Source organism: Corythoichthys intestinalis, chromosome 5 (assembly GCF_030265065.1).
Source record: "Corythoichthys intestinalis isolate RoL2023-P3 chromosome 5, ASM3026506v1, whole genome shotgun sequence".
Taxonomy (NCBI): domain Eukaryota; kingdom Metazoa; phylum Chordata; class Actinopteri; order Syngnathiformes; family Syngnathidae; genus Corythoichthys; species Corythoichthys intestinalis.
In genome coordinates, this window is record NC_080399.1 from 47,014,438 (window position 1) to 47,035,447 (window position 21,010).

At 37.7% G+C, this 21,010-nt stretch overlaps 1 protein-coding gene across 2 annotated transcripts in view; it reads right to left on the minus strand.

Annotated features, from left to right (window-relative positions):
• trim44 (tripartite motif containing 44) overlaps positions 1-21,010 on the minus strand; it is a 132,524-nt gene that overhangs the window by 59,581 nt on the left and 51,933 nt on the right. The window contains exons 5-6 of one of the 2 annotated variants that reach the window (XM_057835979.1): positions 20,249-20,271; positions 9,880-11,454 (exon numbers count right to left, since the gene is read on the minus strand). In XM_057835979.1, coding sequence (XP_057691962.1) covers positions 11,370-11,454; positions 20,249-20,271 — 108 coding nt within the window. In that variant the 3' untranslated portion in view covers positions 9,880-11,369. Of the gene's footprint in view, positions 1-9,879; positions 11,455-20,248; positions 20,272-21,010 lie in introns of those variants that run through there. The other variant, XM_057835978.1, reaches the window with a different exon arrangement.

Genomic DNA, 21,010 nt, shown 5'->3' on the forward strand with positions numbered 1-21,010 from the left:
CACTTAATTTTCCCCAACTATCTCCAGATAGTGAATGTTCTACCGAAGGGGGGAGTTGAAACTCCTTCTGACAGGGGCTTCTTGCCAGATGTTTTGAGAAGACCTTCAAAATATAGATCTGGTCCCCATTGATCCAAGTGGCAAGGCATGCAGACGCAAATGCGGTGACAACAACAAAGCTGATTCTTTACCCGCGGCATGAGAAAAATCAGTGTATATGTGACTATGAAAGGGATGACTTGCATGTAAGCAACATTCCCATCGCAAAAGCCTAGGAAATTTTGGATGTATCTGCACAGGCGGAGTTTGATTTTCGACGCACGGGAAGGCAAAACATGTTGATGACCCTGAAATGCAGTGTCAGCAAAATTAACTTACAAGATATATGCTCAGATAGTAGCTTAGACCATGCTTGTACATACAGATATCCCAGCTGTGTGTGTGTGTGTGCTTGTGTGTGTGAGCGCACGGGTTTTTCTATCCTACCTAGTCGAGAAGTAGACGCCGCATCCTTTTTGAATGAATTTTCCAGGAATATTTATGAGAATATGTTGAAAATGAGCGTTTTTATTGTTTCCCATCATTTTTGAGGGGAATGCTAAACCAGCTCGCTTAGGACAGCTATGCTTTTGGCAAAATCTCGTCCATTGAATAGTGGGGCTAACTGAAACTCCGCTCACCATTTTGGCGGTGCTTTCCGGTGTTTCATGGTCCACATCCTCAATTGGTTCTCGCTCAGTAGTTGTCGCTTTTGAAAGCTTACGTTTGAAAAAAATATGTGTATCCATCTTGCCTTTTCTGTTCTCGGGTGGTTTTGGCTGAGCAAAGCAAATGACCGTCTCTAAGGTGCTAGTCACATTATCTCTTTGAAAAATAATTTTGACCCATTATAAAAATATATATTTTTTGTATTCATTTAATTCATTTTTGTTGTTTTATTGCCTTACAACTTTTATAGACAACATTTTACCGGCAAAGTCTTCATTTTAAATTCATATATAGGAAAGTCCAAAACAGGAATGGCGATGCAACTTACTACGAAGCTGCGCAACCTTGAGATAAATGTTCGTCGGGAGGCAGCAAGGAATGAAAACTGCGACGAGGATTAGGTCGACGAGAGGGGGTGGCGGACACGGCCTGCCATCGGTTCGCAGCTATTCCCTATCTTCTGAATCGAATCAACTGAATAAACTAACCACTGAATTATGAACTAATCTACAGGATCTAATCAACATAATGAGCACACTGCCAAGATCGACAATGGACTATTGGGAAAATGAACAATCAGAGGGGATGGTAAAAAAAACTTCACTACGAAATCTGAGTGTCAAAAATTGTTATTCGATATTTCTTGCGTCCTATATGGTATACTGGGGGCCGGTTTCAATAAGCTTCGGCTTCTCCTGTCTGCCCTTTTTTTTTTTCGGGTTGAATTAATTGTAAACACATATAAATGCTGTATGTTTGTTTGGATTTGTCATGCCTGAAGGGAAAATAAATAAATAAATAGATAAATAAAGTCAATTACATGCAATGACATTTGGGGCCACCAAGGTGTGCCCTCTGATCCCCCCTTAACCTTTGCGTATGTGCATTTGTTGTAACGATAGATGGCGCACTATCTGAAATACACACATTTCAATAATGGCTAAATCTTTCAGCATTTGGAAATGGCTGCTCACGGCAGTTTTATCTGCTTTCTGGAAATATTGGCTTTAATCGATATTTTTTAGAGGTGCATCAATTATTCGATTAATCGACAACTAAGCGATTAGCAAATTAATTGTTCACCTTAAACTTGTCTAAATTCTGAAAATTATAACATATATACTGTATATATAACTTCTCAGTTGTAAATATCAGATTTCTTCATTATTATTTTTGTTAAGTCAAAGTAGGACATGAACAAAAATCTGCTTTTACTTTGGAAAGCACAAATCACATTTTTGCCATTTCTCAGACATTTTACTGTCTAAACTAGCTTCTTAGTAAGGCTGCAACAACTAATCAATTAAATCGATTAATAAATTAGCTGCCAACGAATTTGATAATCGATGCTAGCCGATGATAGTCATCCATTTTGTTTTCATTGCTACTTACAAAATGCCAAACACAACTTCAAGTTAAAATGTGAACATAAGTGAAAGAAGTGACGATTTTCTGATTAATTGTTGAATTAATCATCCGATTAATTGATTACGAAAATAATTAGTTGCTACCCTAGCCATTTTTATCCACTATCACTAGGCAGAAAAATGAAATTGTCATGTTTCAAATTCCTAAACCATTCTTTCTGCTGAGATGCATTTAATGAAAAAGATTACAATTTCTTAAAACTTTATAACCAATCTGTTCATTTATTCTCTATATTGAAAGTATAGTGGAGAAGATCCTGAGTGGTACAAAATGGTTTGCCCGTCATCTGCAGTATGGAAGAAGAACCATTCACACGACTTGTCCCATTTGACTAGATTTTTCATTCAACCTAACATGCAAGTTTTTGGAAAGTGGGAGAAGATCAAAGCACCCTATAAAAACAATTGAAACTTGGGGAGAACATGAGATTCCATACAGGAAGACTGGAGCAGGGATTCAAACCAATTAAAACATGCTCTGGAAGCATCACATCATTCAACCTCCTGCATACAGTTTTTACAAGGCAATTTTCTAGCTCAAATTAAGACATGTATTTAGAAAATTTGAAAAAAAATGTTAATTACAATTTACTTGGTGTATTTTTCCCATTTAAAAGCTCTGCCTAAGCTGTTCTTTTGCAAATGAGCAGTTAAACACACCCCCCCCAACATAATGGCTAGCATCAGATGATGGGCACCTTAGAAAACTTTGGGAACATGCTGCATGGATATGAATTATGCATTCTCACAGTATCTTACTTTCTTCCTGTTTGTTCCTGTTCCTGTGCGTGTGGGTGTGTATGCTGCTGTAGAATGGAAATGTTTGAGTGAGACAAAAAAAATAGATACATGGTACATGGACAGATAGAGATAAAATACAAAAAAAGACATTTGAGAACGAATTCAAACTAGACAGATACGACAGATTCCGCATTTGGGCAGCCAAAAACACCCCCCCCAGGGAAAAAAAAGATGTCTATTTAATGAAATACAATGCTTAGATGATTGAAATTCTCCAGAAACATGACTCATAATTCTAATAGAGCTGTGTTTGAATTCATTTTCTTTCTGCCTGTTATACATGAACCATGCTAATAAGCCGCACGTGACTGTAAGCCGGTAAGGGGTCAAACCGATATGCCATATCTTGAGCCATGTACTAAAAGATGAAGCTGACCAAAAAGCCATAACGTGAAGGCACAATTAATTTTGCCTACCTCTTCTTTGCATTAACACAATGGAAAAAACACGTCAGAAAACAAAAACTCACAACTACCACCAACAAAATCAACAATCCAAGCCCTTATTATTGATCAAAATACGAATAACTGGTGTCTTTAAGCATCATTTAGGGATACTACCCCCTCACAAACCACAGCTAACAAGCCTGCTTACTGTATATTTCAGTATACAGTGGTACCTCTACATACGAAGTTAATTCGTTCCAGGACCTATTTTGTAAATAGAAATTGTTGTATGTCGAGCAGGATTTTCCCATAAGAATACATTATAATCCCATTAATTCATTTCACAGCCCAAAAACCTACATTAATCCTTAATAAATACTGCTGGTACTGTTACAAATGGCAATTACACATAGCAAAACAAATAAATTATAAATTGTAATAATAATATAATAATAGTAATAATAATTCCTGTAATAGTGTAACGAATCGAGTTGTAATGTAGCTGACGTTTTTTTCCGTACCTAAACGCACCGCGTGGCTGACGTGACACAGAGGGAGCGGAGCGGCTGAGAGTTTGCTTTCGCCTGCAATGTTTTCTTGAGAATACCGTCAACAGGAGGTGTTTTGTGTTGGATAAGTTCTGAAATAAATGATAAAAACCTGATAAAACTGGAGATTTCTTTGGCAATGTTACCACAATAATAATTGTCATCTTAACTTATAAAGACTGGCGAACTGTGGTCGTAGGAGGACCGTGGAGATGTATTGTTGAGCCAGTTCACGGATGCACATGCACATGCTCATAAATTTCTATAATTTGCATCTTCATTTCAATGGTAAGTGTCAATTTTTCTTTGTTTGACCATCTGCATAAACCTTTTTGACACCTGTGTTGATTTCTCTCACAAGAAAATTTGCCGTGCGTCCGTCCGCGGTGCTGTCATTTCATCGTATTTGGAGCATGTCGTCGGATGTAGAAACAAATGGCAAGTCAAATTTTACGTCGGATGTCGAAAAGATCGTGTGTCGAGGTAACACTGTATTAGGTTATTTGCATCAAATAACAATGCCCAAGATAATTTCCATTTTACACAATGTTTACAATTATTGAACACTTTACTAGAATACAATGCAACGAAACCTGCATTTGACATCTTTTGTTAACATTATATGATGCAAGAAGTTTCTATCAGGCATTGTGTTTATCTGATTTACACAGCTTAGCTTTCTTGAGAATCCTGCCGAGTTATTTAGATGTGTTGATCGCTGTTACTAATAGGTAAATTTAAATTTTTGGGGTATCTTTCCTACTTAGTTGTTACACATTTTACATTGTATGGTTTGGTAAAAGTGGGGGTCAATAAAAACACTAAATATGAAAAGTAGAGATGTCCCGATCGATCGGGTCCAATCACGTCATTTTCGAAGTATCGGAATCGGCAAAAAAATATCGGCCATGCCTTTTTTAAATATATATATATATATATATAATTATTTTTTAATTAAATCGTTTTCTAATTGTATTTGACGTCACAGACATAATATGTTACACTCATCCAGAGTCTTTAGTTTAGGCTTAAGGTAGGGTTATCAAATATATCCCGATAACGGCCGATAATGCTTTTTAAAAAATGTGTCATGTTAAAATATTTAACGCAATTAATGCATGCGCTGCATGACCCTCTCACTCATTGTCGCGCTCAATCTGTAATGACGCCGTTTTATCTATATAGAGAGATAAAAGGCAGCGCAAAATGAGTAGAGTGAACTTTGGCAGCCTTTGGAGCCTTTTATTAATCGGCTAAAGCCTTACAATCCTTCTCCCTATGATTAGAAATATCATGGGAAGCAATGTGGGGAAGTAAGGTGGCAATTGAATTGTCTTAACACCTTTAACACCTTATGTTATTTCCCAACGCAGAGAAGATATAGCAATTGGTAGCACGTTGCACAGTCATGGTTCCACTTTCCATCATGCATTTGGGATGGCCACAGTATCATTTACTGAAAGCTCAACAAATACACTAGATGGCAATATTTAGTCACAATATACAAACTCACTAGTCTTTCTATATGTGGATCCCTCACACAGAAAGAATGTTAATAATGTAAATGCCATCTTGAGGATTTATTGTCATAATAAACAAATACAGTACACTTATGTATATATTCGTCCGAGTTTTATTCATTTTTTTCTTAATGCGTTGCCAAAATGTGTATGATCGGGAAAAATTATCGGGAATGATTGGAATTGAATCGGGAGCAAAAAAAAGCAATTGGATCGGGAAATATCGGGATCGGCAGATACTCAAACTAAAACGATCAGGATCGGATCGGGAGCAAAAAAACATAATCGGAACAACCCTAATAAAAAGAATATATTTTTAGCTAATCATGGCAATCGTGTCGTATTATTGTTATCTTCATCGGGGGATCTTACTTATTGTTTATCGTATTGGAACACTGAATATAAATAGAATATGTTTTTAGCTAAACATATTGATCGTATCGTTATCTTCATCGGCAGATCTTACTCATAGATGATCGGTATTGGAATTAGCATAAAATCGTAATTGGAGTATTCCTGATTTTCACATATTGCCATGCATAAATGCAGTTGTGCCAGATTTTTTTGTGCAGGGACTAGCATTGCATGTCTTCAGTTTAGTGACCAATTCAAGAGAAAAAACAGTGGCATTTGTAGTTGCTTTTTTTCAAAATATTACATCTTGTCTAAACATTTTTTATTGAGGTACTAAGACTGTAGTCTAGAAGTACAGTGCTGGCCAAAAGGATTGGCACCCCTGCAATTCTGTTAGCTAATGCTCAATTTCTCCCAGAAAATGATTGCAATTACCAATGCTTTGGTAGAAATGCATTTATTTATTTTGCTTGAAATGAAAAAACAGAAAATGATCATTTTACACAAAACTGCAAAAATGGGCCGGACAAAAGTATTGGCACCCCCAGCCTACTACTTTGTAGCACAACTTTAGACAAAATAACTGTGAACAACCGCTTCCGGTATCCATCAGTGAGTTTCTACCAATGCTCTGCAGGAATTTAGACCATTCTTCTTTGGCCAACTGCTCCAGGTCTCTGAGATTTGAAGGGTGCCTTCTCCAAACTGCCATTTTCAGATCTCTCCACAGGTGTTCCATGGCATTCAGGTCTGAACTTATTGCTGGCCACTTTAGAAGTCTCCAGTGCTTTCTCTCAAACTAATTTCTAGTGCTTTTTGGAGTGTGTTATGGGTCATTGTCCTGCTGGAAGACCCATGACCTCTGAAGGAGACCCAGCTTTCTCACACCAGGCCCTACATTATGCTGCAAAATTTGTTGGTAGTCTTCAGACTTTATAATGCCATGCACACGGTCAAGCAGCCCAGTGCCGGAGGCAGCCAAGCAACCCCAAAACATCAGGGAACCTCCACCATGTTTGACTTTGGGGACCACGTTCTTCTTTGAAGGATTCTTTTTTTTTTTTTCCTGTAAACTCTTTGTTGATGCCTTTTTCCAAAAAGCTCTACGTTTGTCTCATTTGACCAGAGAACATTCTTCCCAAACGTTTTTGGCTTTCTCAGGTAAGTTTTGGCAAACTCCAGGCTGGCTTATTTATGTCTCCGGGTCAGAAGTGGGGTCTTCCTGGGTATACTACCATAGAGTCCCTTTTCATTCAGACGCAGACGGATGGTACGGGTTAACACTGTTGTACACTCGGACTGCAGGACAACTTGAACTTGTTTGGATGTTAGTCGAGGTTCTTCATCCATCATCTGCACAATCTTTCATTGAAATCTCTCGTCTATTTTTCTTTTCCGTCCACATCTAAGGAGGTTAGCCACAGTGCCATGGGCTTTACACTTATTGATGACACTGCGCAAGGTAGAAACAGGAACTTTCAGGTCTTTGGAGATGGACTTGTAGCCATGAGATTGCCCATGCTTTCTCACAATTTTCCTCTCAAGTCCTCAGACAGTTCTTTGGCCTTGTTTCTTTTCTCCATGCTCAATGTGGTTAACACAAGGACACAGGGCAGAGGTTGAGTCAACTTTAATCCATTTTAACTGACTGCACGTGTGATTTAGTTGTTGGCACCACCTATTATGTGCCACAGGTAAGTAACCGGTGCTGTTAATTATACAAATTAGAGAAGCGTCACATGATTTTTCAAAGGGTGCCAATACCTTTGTCCGGGCCATTTTTTGAGTTTTGTGTAAAATGATAATGATTATTATTACCCCCCCCCCCTTTCCAATTCTTTTTTGTGTTTTTTTCATTGCAAACAAAATACATGAAGCTGTTACTACCAAAGCATTTTCTGGGAGAAATTGAGCATTATCTTACAGAATTGCAGGTGTGGCAATACTTTTGGCCAGCACTCTAGTTGATAAAGAAGCTACTACCGAACTACTGAATAATTTGAAATGATATGAACATGATAATATGTGGGCATGGTCTCCTAAGGCGCTCCCATAGAGATGGGTGTGAGCGTCCAAAGTGTTTATACTGGATCACTGTTGCATTGACTGTTTTTTTTCATTGCTTGCTTTGAATGCACAGACACAAAAACATAGCACATAAACAGAACAAGATGTCATGTGGTGTCTCTTTTAGAGAAAGTCATGTAAATTTTTCATGAGGAAATGCAGCTCCTTCCCTGCCTTCATTCTTTTTGTTCTATGCTATGTCCTCCAACCGTGATCCCCTGACACATCCCTGACTTGCTTAGCTCATTTGTTTGACCATGTGAAGGGCAAACTACTCAGAAAGATAGGCTGATAAGATATCCTCCAATGTCTCCAATTCCTTCTCTGTCAGGGTTGTCCCCTAGGTCTCCATGTACATTTACACTATGAAAAAGGGAAGCAAAAAACTGTCATTGATTTCAACATAGTGAATTTTTTGCTCTTTGAACTTGCTTTCAATGGCCAATAGATAATAAAACATTAAAGGCAAACCGAAATAGGAAAATATACTCATCATGAGTGAATTTGATGTATTGTCATGTTATTCATGTGAGTTAAGTTTTAATGTACTGTACATAACTCTAATTTGTAATTATATTTACAAAAATTACATATATCACCATAACTTTTTGATTCCACTGATTTAGTTGCTTTCTCGGCTGGTTCAGGGTCCAACGCCAACAATCCCCTGATCCCCCACTTTTTTTTTTTTTTTTTTCAAATAAATATTCGTCAAAAGGAAGTACCAACCCACTCAATTGAAATTAATTGAAATTAATCAATGCTGCCTCATGGCCAGTGTTGTTAATAACGGCGTTACAATATAACGGCGTTACTAACGGCGTTATTTTTTTCAGTAGTGGGTAATCTAATTAATTACTTTTCTCATCTTGGCAACGCCGTTACCGTTACTGAGGACGGAAAGGCATGCGTTACTATGCGTTACTATATTGGTCGAAAAGTCTGAGGGAGACGGACTCACCGAGACGACAGAGCAGAGCAGGAGTAGGGAGGAGGCAAGAAAGTTGTGACGCCGAGCAAACGCGATGCTACGTAGCTCCAATAATGCATGTTGTAGCCGATAGCCTGCAAACTACGCCCGCATGTTATGGTAGATATGGTAGACATGGTAGATATCACATGTACTGTACAAAGATATAATCAGATGCAAAATGACAGACATGGCACTAAATGAGTTAGTAGACAGCCGCCATCTTAAAGCAGTAGACTTTTTAGGACGGCTCTGTTGTAGAGAACCTTCCTAGCGAACCTAAGTAACTTTTAATCTTAAATACTTCTAAATCGGCAAAATCTTGACTTGAATCTATCTTTAATTGATGAAACAGTTTTAAAACTTTCATATGTTGAAAGTAGAGAGAAGGGAACTAATGCAATAATGGGAGCAAGTTTAACAACTTTTAACAGTTGATTCAGGGTAAAGGGTAAATTAGGGTAAAGAATTGGGCTCGGGCCAATTGTACCAAAAACCTTCACAAAAAACTTTCCATCGTGTGGCCAATGTTTTTTTTTGTTGTTTTTTTTTTGAGGAAAAAAAAAAAAAAAGTAATTATCACCAATTACTTTGCCAAGTAACTAATTACTCTTACATTCAGGTAATTGAGTTACTAACGCAATTACTTTTTGGGTGAAGTAATTTGTAACTATAATTAATTACTTTTTTTCAGTAAGATTAACAACACTGCTCATGGCAGCCATTAGTGGTGAGAATATGATGAGTCTCTCACTATGTCCTACAGCAATGGCTGCTAAAATCTTGTTGGTTGTGAGCATTGGGAATTTTTGTGTTTAATATATTTTTTTTAGATGTAACAACATTGGTAACTCCTGCTTTGGAATAAAAAAAAAAAAAAAAAAGTACAAAACAAGCAGAATGAAGGTGAGCAAATACGTTGGTGTATGTGGTAAGTACTACCATATAGCCTACTTTAGATTGAAAAATAGTATCAATAATATTAGCCACACATTATTCATTATCATTTTGTCCAGGGGGCTCACAGCACACAAAGTGGAGAGGGGCACCCCCTGGTACATCTTATTCTGCATTACGTAAGAAAATGTGTGTGATTGTGTGTTTGCATGCGTGAAACTAAATCAGGGTTCTGCAAGTCTGGTCCTCAAGAGCCGCTATCCATCTTGTTTTCCATGTCTCCCTCCTTTAACACATCTGAATCAAATAATGAGGATTGTTATCAGGCTCCAGCAGAGCTTGCTGATAAGCTGATCATTTACTGTAATTTCCCGAATATACAGTAACGCACACTTTTCCCCCCCCAAATCAACTTGTAAAATCATGGTGCGCATTATAAACGGTTACATAATGCGGCGATCCGTTGCCGACCATTACGGTACGTGACGTCACCATTTTGTTTCGGTAATACTTCACTCTGATCGGCCGAATGATTTCGTCTGTGTTAAATTCTGCTTTTTTCCACTCTACATAAAGCACAGAATTTAGTTTCTTGAACTCATTTGAGTCAACGTTTATTGCAGCTGCGCAACTCGGACCATAACAAACGTAACAACACAGAGTTCCTGTGTGTGTCCGTCAACTATATCTGTCCCTCGGGAAACTCAAACCCAAATAACAATAGTTCCTATTGTTACTGTCGCGTCAACAGCGATGGGCTCTCTCGGACTTCCGAATTACGTTCTCATTTTCATTTTACCGTATCAATCCATGGAATAAACATTTATTCATCATGATGAAACGAGCAAGTTATACAGCAGCCTTTAAAAGAAAAGTCACATCTGTTTTGTTTTCTCCTCGATTCTGGTAAGTTGGAGAAGTTGTCAAATCATATTATTACCGTAAATATTATCAGTTTATGCTAATGTTTTGAACTACCATTATGCTATGCTTGTGCTGTGTTTCACCAGTCAATAAAATGACATTTCTGTATCTGTACACGAGCTCTGTTTTCTTGTATTCTTCTATTTATTGGTGCTAAAATTAGGGTGCGCGTTATAAACGGGTACAATAATTTCCCCTAGATTTTACAAGTAAATTTGGGGTGCGCAGACCCCTAATTAAGTCTCACGTATGCACACAATCGCACACATTTTGTCACATAATGCAGAATAAGATCAACCAGGAGGTGCCCCTCTCCACTATGTGTGGTACTAAAATCGTGGATAGTGTATTTACTAGAGTTGTCTGATAATTACTTTTTAACCGATAACTGATATCCCGATATTTTCCAACTCCAAAAATCTGGTACTGATATCAAACCAATACTGATATATGCGGTCGTGGACTTAACATATTATGGCTAATTGTATGGTGATGCCCCACTGGATGCTTTAATAATGATAAATATAACAACTTCAAGGTTTTACAAATAAACATTCTGTGAAAAATAAGTGAACAACTTCAGCTGATGTTATGGAAAAAGTGCCTATATTGCACCACTATATTTATTGTTTAAATCAAACACCAGCTTTATGGATCAAGTGCAAGTGCAAAGTGCCAATAGGGCACTTATTTTGTCTTCAGTGTGTGTGTGTGTGGGGGGGGGTGGGGGGGGGGGGGTACACAAATCAACAGATAGTGGAAAAAAATCAGGCTCGATAGAGAAGTCGGTCGCTGGAGTAAAGTTGAAATGGCTTGACTATGGCCATCTTTCTCTTGGCAAGAGCACTGATTCTTTTTTTGGTAAAATTAAAAAACAACAAAACACTGTGTCAATAATATGAAATAAAGTCACAAATAGAGATGCACGATAATATCGGTCACCAATAATTATCGGCCGATAATGGCGATTATGACGTCACACAGATAATCCAGATAAAACAAAATTCAACCGATAATGCAATCCGATAATTATATACTTGATTTAGCCTCCAAATGTGCGCAATCAACAGTTTTGTCCATTTCTGCTAGTTTTAAGGAGATGTTTTTGCAGTGTAGTAATGTGATATATGTTAGGAATGGCTTACTTTTAAAGGCATTTTTGTGCAACTTGGGTGTTTACTCTCGAAGTAATTGTTGCCAAAAGTTTACCATTACACAATGTCATTGGCATTAAGAGTGTGACAATATCTCGATACAGCGATATATCGCGATATTTTGCAACCCGATCGGTTATCGATATGCTCCCGCCAAGTATCGATACTTTTATTTGACATATTGGCCATACAATGGAGTATGGATGCTGTAAACTGCTCAATGTTTGTTGAGCAATTCCTTAACGGTCCACTAAGGGCGCTCAGCAGTGTCGGTGAAGGTAAAGTGCGCACAAGTCGCCTAGAGAAGAAGAGCGGCCCCAAGTGGGTTGAAAAAAATAAAAAAAAAGCTTCGTGAGAACGGTGGAGGAAAAGTGAGAAAAATATTGCTGAAAATCACACATGTGGACACACTTTGGATTTTACACCAATAATAAAGGAAATAAGGTGAACAAGGACTTTGCTGTATGCAAGAAATGTCTAATAAAATAAGGTTAACTGGCAGCTGGTGACTAATTAGACACCGGATTTCTATGGAGTATCAATTGAGGTAAGAAAGTTTTGCAATGTACTAGTAATTAATTTTTTAATTTACATGTATTATTTTGATGACATTTGGTGTTGAATAATACAAAATGAACCAGGACCCTAAACTGGATGAAAATGAATAGCGAACAAGCCTACATGAATTTACTGATTTATTTATTTATTTGAGAACCACTTTCCATCTAGTTTACTACACAAACTATTATTACTGCCATTTTGATACAATAAGCTATAAAAACGGTTTGAATAGCTTCCAAGATATATAAGGTGACGTGCATTATAATTAATGTAGCCTACATATTAAAGATAGGTAATTATTGCATTTTTAATTTCTATACATTCAATTCATATTGTTTTAATTCACTCAATACTTCCAACACACACACAAAATCAGGATTTCAACTCAAAAGCTATTAAGTAGCTAATATTTATTTTATTTATTTTGTTGTTTTTAAGGTGAGGAAGGATGTAACTGACTGAGTCTGACATATCAAATGCTGAAGCAGATGGTGGAAGTGCTCAAACAAATGCTTTTGACAACAAAGGTCATATACAAAGAAAAGACCCACCAATTTTATCATTGCCAAACTCCAAGCTCAACTGCTGACTGACACCTACAGCACTGTTAAAATTTTTTCAAAAGATTCAAAACTTAAGAAATTAAGGGTGCCATTCATCATGATTTCTCCAAGAAATATCAGTGGTTGTGGTTTGTTTCCTCTATATGTGCAGGTACACAATTATCAGTAGATTTATATTTCACAGCAATGTTGCAATGAAAAGGTGTCACTGTTTAATAAATGACTTAAACAGTATTTTTTCTATTTTGAAATATATATATTTTTTCGTTTCAACAGTTGTATCATAGAAAATCATGTATCAAATTTCTGACCAATGTATTGATTTTTGCTGATTTCGTGAGATAATCGTTATCGTGAGCCTTGTATCGCGAATCGTATCGTATCGTGAGGTGCCTTGAGGTTCCCACTCCTAATTGCCATTGTTTAGATGTTGGAATTTACTACTTGTTCACATTTGATGTGGAAAAAAATAGCACTAAATTACATTTTTGCACAGTAAAATTGGATTTTTATATACTTTAAAATTTTACATACATATTTGAATAGAAATATCGGCGTGACATTATCATTTATCGGGTGGAAGGGGCAGGAAATTATCGGTTATCGATATCGGGCGAAAAATGTATTATCGTGCATCACTAGTCACAAATAAAGTAAAGTATACACTGCGTGTCAATCTGAATAGCAACTGGTAGCACAGCTTGCAAGCAATGAAATAATGTAATCACATTTCACCACAAATGCCACCAAAACAAAATATGCACATCTCAAATATACAATACAACGCTCATGAATATAAAACAAAGGAAGAATAAAACTGATGTTTGTATAAGGCACAAACAATGTAGTGAGATCGCAAGAACTGCTGCGGTACATAGGCTGCAGACGCTAGCTCGTCCATTTAGCTCTCTACTCGCAATAAGCTCGCGTCGACATATGATTACGTCTGCAGAAAGTGCTGCAACTTTTCAGAACTAATTACACCTAGCGTAAGCAAGTGGGCATCAAAACACCACAAACAACAAAGGCAACAAGCGAAAATGACACGACAGCATTGCCATATGCATATTGGCCCAAAACCGATAATGAAACCCCAATGTCGATATTATGCAATATCATTTGAAAATGCTTTTATCGGTCGATATTATTGGCTACCCTATTAAAATTAATGACACTAGCAATCCAATCAGAACTCTGCTTGTTGACAGTACATTAAATATCAATGTGAGAGTCTGTGTCATCCAACATTTACCACGCCAGCCTTTTTTTCATGAATTAGAAGCCTAATAAATTATACTTAACGATTACATTCATTCAAATTTGCCAAGCAGGCATTGCTAATTGATGTTTACTTCCACTTTAAAAGACATTAAATCAATGTAAAGACATCAGGTATATTTTTAGTCAAATCTGTACAAGAGCTTCATACTGCTCACACATAATTCCCTTAATGTGCATTAATATAGGACATTGTTAAAACACAAAGGGTAGGTCAGGAAGTAAAAGGGGGATGTGGAAAAGGATGATATTTACAGTATATGCCTCTCATTGAGGAAAAAGTCTGCTGGATAAGCTGAGAGCAGAAAAGTGAGACTTAAATTTAGAAGATCTTGTATTGATGTAACTGGTGGAAATATAAATCTGTGTGGATAGGATTTTAGTCTAGGGGAAATGCTTTGTCTATACCAGTGCTATTGGACTCAGAGTTCTGTTTCTGCTGCATAATCATTTTTCTCTCATTTTCTTTTCACAAAATCGTTGATGGAATTTTGCCACTTTCCTCTTCTTCGGTCTTTAAAGGGTGCCTCCGATAAAAATTGTACCTTTTATTTTTCTAGGCCAAACTTATGCTCTGGAATGACCTGAAACATACTAGCAAGCATAAGTCCCAGTCTGTCTGGTATTTTTGACACAATTTGACATCTACAGTGCGCTTGCCTCACTTAGCTACAAGATGCTTCCGGATCGGAGTGTAATGTCACAAGAGGTGTTTACGCGGTCTCTATTGTTAAGTTGTGTACGGCTGCCTCCACAATAAGCTGCAGCTGTAGCCTGTCGCTGTGATCCCATACTTTGAAAACAATAAATCGGCCAGCATGAATGCATTTCAATCTTTAAATCAAGGCTAAAAAGGCTATTTTTTAATGCAGTGCATCCCTAACTGACCTTACTGTTTAAATAAGCAAAAGGTTACTTGTGCTTTTGATCCATTTATTTGAGTCTTACCACTTTTTGATACTTTAATTGTATCGTTAAACCTAGGGATGAGCATGAAAATGAATTATTGGATTGCCAATTATTCAGTGGATTGTTAATAATTTATTTTTAACTGTATTTTGAAGCCAAGATCAGAGTCAGTGTGGATTAATTACAAACAATTATCTTCTAAAGAATCACAATATGACATTAGCTATGTGAAATTAAACAATATTCTCAGAGCCCTTTGGCATGGCAACACTACTCAAGAGTAATAACCTGCTCAGTAAAAACTGTTATTGGGAAAACAAAAGAGTTCAGAATATTCAGATAACGTTTTCCTAAAAATTTCAAAATGCCTATATTATTTTGACAAAAAGTTGATCAGAGGCATTTAGTCAAATGCTTCCCCTTAGGGAAACAACTCAACGTAAACAATCAATTCACACTAATTCGTGCAGTCTAGTTCTTCACACCCTTGTGATACATCTCTTGAACGTTATTTTCTGCCAGCTACATTGCATTCTGCACAACTACATTTTTGTGTACTATCGAGAGTAATTATATCTGGAACTGTGGAAGATGTAGGAGTTAACCTTGGCCAAGGGCAGTTGCATCTCACCTTGCAGTCCAGCCTCGCTGACATCTGCTCCACACAGGGAGCTCATAATACTGGTTGAACCATCAATGCCATACTGTATTACACCTCAGCACAGAATGCTAGTTAGGGTTATGGGGTTTCTTGCCTATAAAAGTAAAGTGGATTACAATCCTCTTATGCTGACTGTATCAATGAAATGTACTTTTGTTTAACTTTAAATACATACAGGACCTAGAAGACGACATCAAAGAGAATTATAACATGCACACAAACCCTTTCACTTGCCCTGGCGAAATGTGTGAGTCACGCGCTTGCTCTATGCATCTCTGTAGTGCATCTTAATAAGTTGTACACATGCCCTATGAATTACGCAAACACAAGTTATTGTATATGTCATAACAGAATCTAATGTAACATGTCTGCAAGATACATAATGTACTTAACAGATACAGCTAACTGCCCACCCTTGGTTAAAACACACTGGAGTTCACTGGTCAAGATAAGGTAAAATATACATTAATGGTATTTGGAGCTTTTTCCATGTACTACAGTGTGAACCAAGAGCACAAATGAAGGAGGAGGTGGCACCTTAATTAAAAAAAACAAAACAAAAACATACTATATACAGTGGTACCTCTACATACTAAGTTAATTCGTTCCAGGACCTTGATTGTAAGTCGAAATGGCCGTATGTCGAGCAGGATTTTCCCATAAGAATACATTATAATTCCATTAATTCGTTCCACAGCCCGAAAACCTACACTAGATTCTTAATAAATACTGCTGTTACTATTGCAAATAGTAATTACAAAGAGCAAAACAAAGAAATTATAAATAAAAATCGTAATATAAAAATAGTAATGATAATTCCTATAATAATGTAACAAATCTGGTTCTAATTTGGCGGATGTGTTTGCGTACTGTACCTGAACGCACTGCGTGGCTGATGTGACAGTGAGATAGGGGCGTACTGTAGAGATTTTAGTTTCACTTTTAATTTCCTTTTGTTTTTGGCTATACTGCGGGGACAGAAGTCGTGTTGTGCTGCACAAGTTCTGAAATAAATGATTAAAAACCAGATGAAGCTGGCGACTTCCTTGCCGATGTTACCACAATTATAATTGTCACCTTAACTTATAAAGACTGGCGAACGTAGGTCGGAGGACGACTGTTGAAATAGGAGACATTCTACGGCCATATTGTCGAGCCAGTTCACGGACGCGAACATTTCCATCTTGATTTCAATGATAAGCCTCACCTTTTTCCCTTTTTCACCACCTGCACTTACATTGTTGGAGGTTGGAACCCATTTTGCGTCCGTCTCGCAAGAAAACAAAGAAACTGCGGCGCTGTCATAAAATTGTCGTATTTCGAGCATGTCATCGGATGTAGAAACAAATAGCAAGTCAAATTTTACGTCTGATGTCGAAAATACTGTGTGCCAAAGTGATCGTGTGTCGAGGTACCACTGTATATATATTATAAATATAAACCTGCTGACAACCTAACTAGACACGTGAGATTTTAAGGTGCATGAGTGTGCAATTTCCTTTTTTTTTTTTTTTTTAAATTTATCAGCGTAGCGTTGTGTGTATACTTCTGTTGTCAATATATATATTTTTTATCCTCCGAGGGGATAGACCTGTGCAGGCTTCTATCTTGTTCTGTGGTTAGAAGTTTCCCTTCATTGAGAGAGAACAGGCAAGAAACCAGAAGGCACAAGGAGCCCTTCTTCTTTGACACAAAAATGCAACAGATCAATAAGAATGAGTCATGGAATAGAAATGGTTTTGGGATAGCCTGACAAAGACAAAATTGTCTTTTCATTACAATTAAAGTCAAATCAAAATAGTTTCACTCAGTCATTACTTCTGTGATTTCCAACCTTTGCAGAAAATAAAGGGCAAAACTTGTCTTTACTAAACACAGAACAACATTGTGCTAGTTTGTAGAGGTGTGCATCGGCACTGCCCTCACGATTCGATTCGATTACGATTCGGAGGGCCACGATTCGATTCGACTTGATTGAGAGGGTCACGATTCGATTCGGCAATGCATCGCGATGCATTAAAGCCTGGGATGCATTAAAATTCTAAAGCAAAGCATATTTTTCGTGAATCATGAGGCAACACTAGCGGCCAGACATTAAACAACTTTTTCTTTGTTCTTGTATCACTCCTGGTTGAAGTCAAATGAAAATAGTATACTTTCATATATATATTATTAAAAAAAAAAAAAAAGATCACAGCATTTCATTTGTGCCTTGAATGAAACCAGGACTTTCTCTTTTTTTTAATTTTTTTTTTTTAACACACAGTAGCACTCCCTCTTTCTCCGCTTCAGCCATTGTTACGTTATGTCCTATCTCTCTGCTTTCTCGATTGCAACTGCGCATGTCTGTGACGTTACTCTGGTGAGGAAGCAGATTTGGGTTCCTCGTCCCCCCTGCATTGTTTCGAATGTAAAGTAGCTTCCTGGTAAACATGACAATAATAATACAAATGGGGAAACCAAATCCGTTGCATCACCGGGATTGCGCAGGGAAGATTTTTGAACGTACTTATATCAGAGCCTAGTTCGGGCCTAAAAAAATCCAGCCCGACCCGATCCGGCCCGCGCGTATTAAAGCCCGACCCGGCCCGAGCAATTAACTTACCTTGCAGGCCCGGGCCCAAAGAAACCCAAAATTTCATTTTTTATTTGTATGCCCGAGCCAGAAAACCCCCCGAAATTTTACGTTTTATTTGTAGGCCCATGCCCGGAACCCCACCCGAAAATGTACGTTTTATTCATAGGCCCCAGCCCGCTTTATTTGTGAGGACTCAGGTGGGGGAGGAAATGCGGGGATGCGATGCGTGGTTGCGTTTTTTGTGACGATGCCATGTGCATAATGATAACAAATTAAAACCCGTCTTTTGTAACAAATTCTCCCAGTTAAACAAGACTGTAAGATGCATATTCAATAAACATTTATATCTTTTATACTTTTGTGTCTGTTTTATCAAGTGGATAGTTCATGCGTCATTACCTCGGCAAAATGCAATAGACATTTATCTTAATTTCTTCGAGTTGGCAGAAAAAAAACGCTGATCATTATAAATGCATTTACACAACGAAATAACGCTGGAAAGGTTTGTTAAATATATTTCTGTGTGGGATATTTTGCTCACTACGCGCCTCTATGACAATGAGAGGAATAGCAGCATATACAAAAATAAACTAAAATACTTTTAAACAACATTCTTTATTTTAATGATTCGCATTAGAACACACAAAAGTACAACCTGCCTTAAGGAGCACTGAAACAAAATAAATAATAACATTTAAAGGAACACCACAATGTCCTGCTGAGCACGAAGAGGTGCAGCCCTCGAAACAAATGATAATAACGATGTTTGACTAATATCATCTTTTAGGCCAGTACAGTTTTTAAAATGTCTGCTCAGCGTCAAGGTGCCAGTCTTTCTGCTCTCGTACGACAGCAAAGCGCCACATTTGTTGCATTCGGCAAGGCCGACACGTTGTTTGTAGCATCTTCCACTATCGATTTAAATCCTTTCCACACACCACTCATGGATTCTTGCCTATTCAATCCCCTCGTCTTTAGTTTGCTTTTCACCTCTTGCTGCTCTATATCGAAATTCGAAAAGGAAATACGAAGATGCAGTTGCAGACTCGCGGAGAGGCCAAAGCGCGAGGGGAAGATTAAAAGGAGGGCGGGGCCACGGCGTTCATGTGCGCAAACAATGCACTGGCTCTGCTGCTGCTCATGTTTGGGATTACCAAAGCGCCTTCTCTCTTTTTTATCCAATTTATTTATTTTTATAACAAATATTCCTTAATTTAACATCCATACATCGTTTTAGTATACAAATATATATTTATTTAAAAAAAAAAAAAAAAAGCGAGCGAGAAGTCCGGCCCGGCCCGACCCGACCCGACCCGAACGTAAATCTTTGACATTTTGGGCCCGACTCGGCCCGAAATTCGGGTCGGGTTGGGTTGCGTTCGGGCTCAAGATCTAGGCTATTAGTTGTATATATTTTAAAATGGATGAATGGATTCGGCCTGTTGCCCGCATCGAATCGAATCGTCCATGCCCCGCATCGGCATGCATCGCCGCATCAATTATTGTTGACACCAGTACTAGTTTGTACACAAACACACTTTTACATTAATGGTACATACTGTACATAGTTTGAGACTGCCTCTTCTCTCGCATACGGAGCAAGAGAGCCTGATGAATTTTGTGATTTAATGGTGAAAATGAAGATGAGAGTGGCTAATTGCCTTGCTGGGAAGCCAACATGATTCACATGTAAAAAAACAACATGTCTTTGGTTGACAGGAAGTATACCTGAGGAGCATGATGGCAAAGGTGTATTTGCATTGGTATTGAACCATAGGTGAAATTGCTAAGAGAAATGCTGAAATGTCGATTGTTAAGTTATAGTTTGGAGAGTGTTATGTTGTTTAGGAGGCTCAAAATAAGTGGGTTTAAAGTGCATTTAATTGCTGCAAAGAAGGTAAACATGGATTATTAGTAATAAATAATAAATTATTGTTCTTACCTTCGTCTGGACTCAAAGTCATGCTGCAAGCAGAGGGAAAGACGAAATTAAAGTGGGAATAAAATTCTAAAAATCATTGTGCAGGTGCTGTGGGGAATAAAGTACAAGGTAAACAGCATAATTCACATTAACTAGGGCCTCAGCTAGTTTGGTCTTTAAATCTGACCTGATAATTCTTACTCTTATTTTGTCATTAGAGGGATTTTTTTGTCTGTTTTTCCTCAATATTCTTTACTGTATATACAGTGCCTTGCAAAAGTATTCGGCCCCCTTGAATCTTGCAACCTTTCGCCACATTTCAGGCTTCAAACATAAAGATATGAAATGTAATTTTTTTGTCAAGAATCAACAACAAGTGGGACACAATCATGAAGTGGAACAACATTTATTGGATAATTTAAACTTTTTTAACAAATAAAAAACTGAAAAGTGGGGCATGCAATATTATTCGGCCCCTTTACTTTCAGTGCAGCAAACTCACTCCAGAAGTTCAGTGAGGATCTCTGAATGATCCAATGTTGTCCTAAATGACCGATGATGATAAATAGAATCCACCTGTGTGTAATCAAGTCTCCGTATGAATGCACCTGCTCTGTGATAGTCTCAGGGTTCTGTTTAAAGTGCAGAGAGCATTATGAAAACCAAGGAACACACCAGGCAGGTCCGAGATACTGTTGTGGAGAAGTTTAAAGCCGGATTTGGATACAAAAAGATTTCCCAAGCTTTAAACATCTCAAGGAGCACTGTGCAAGCCATCATACT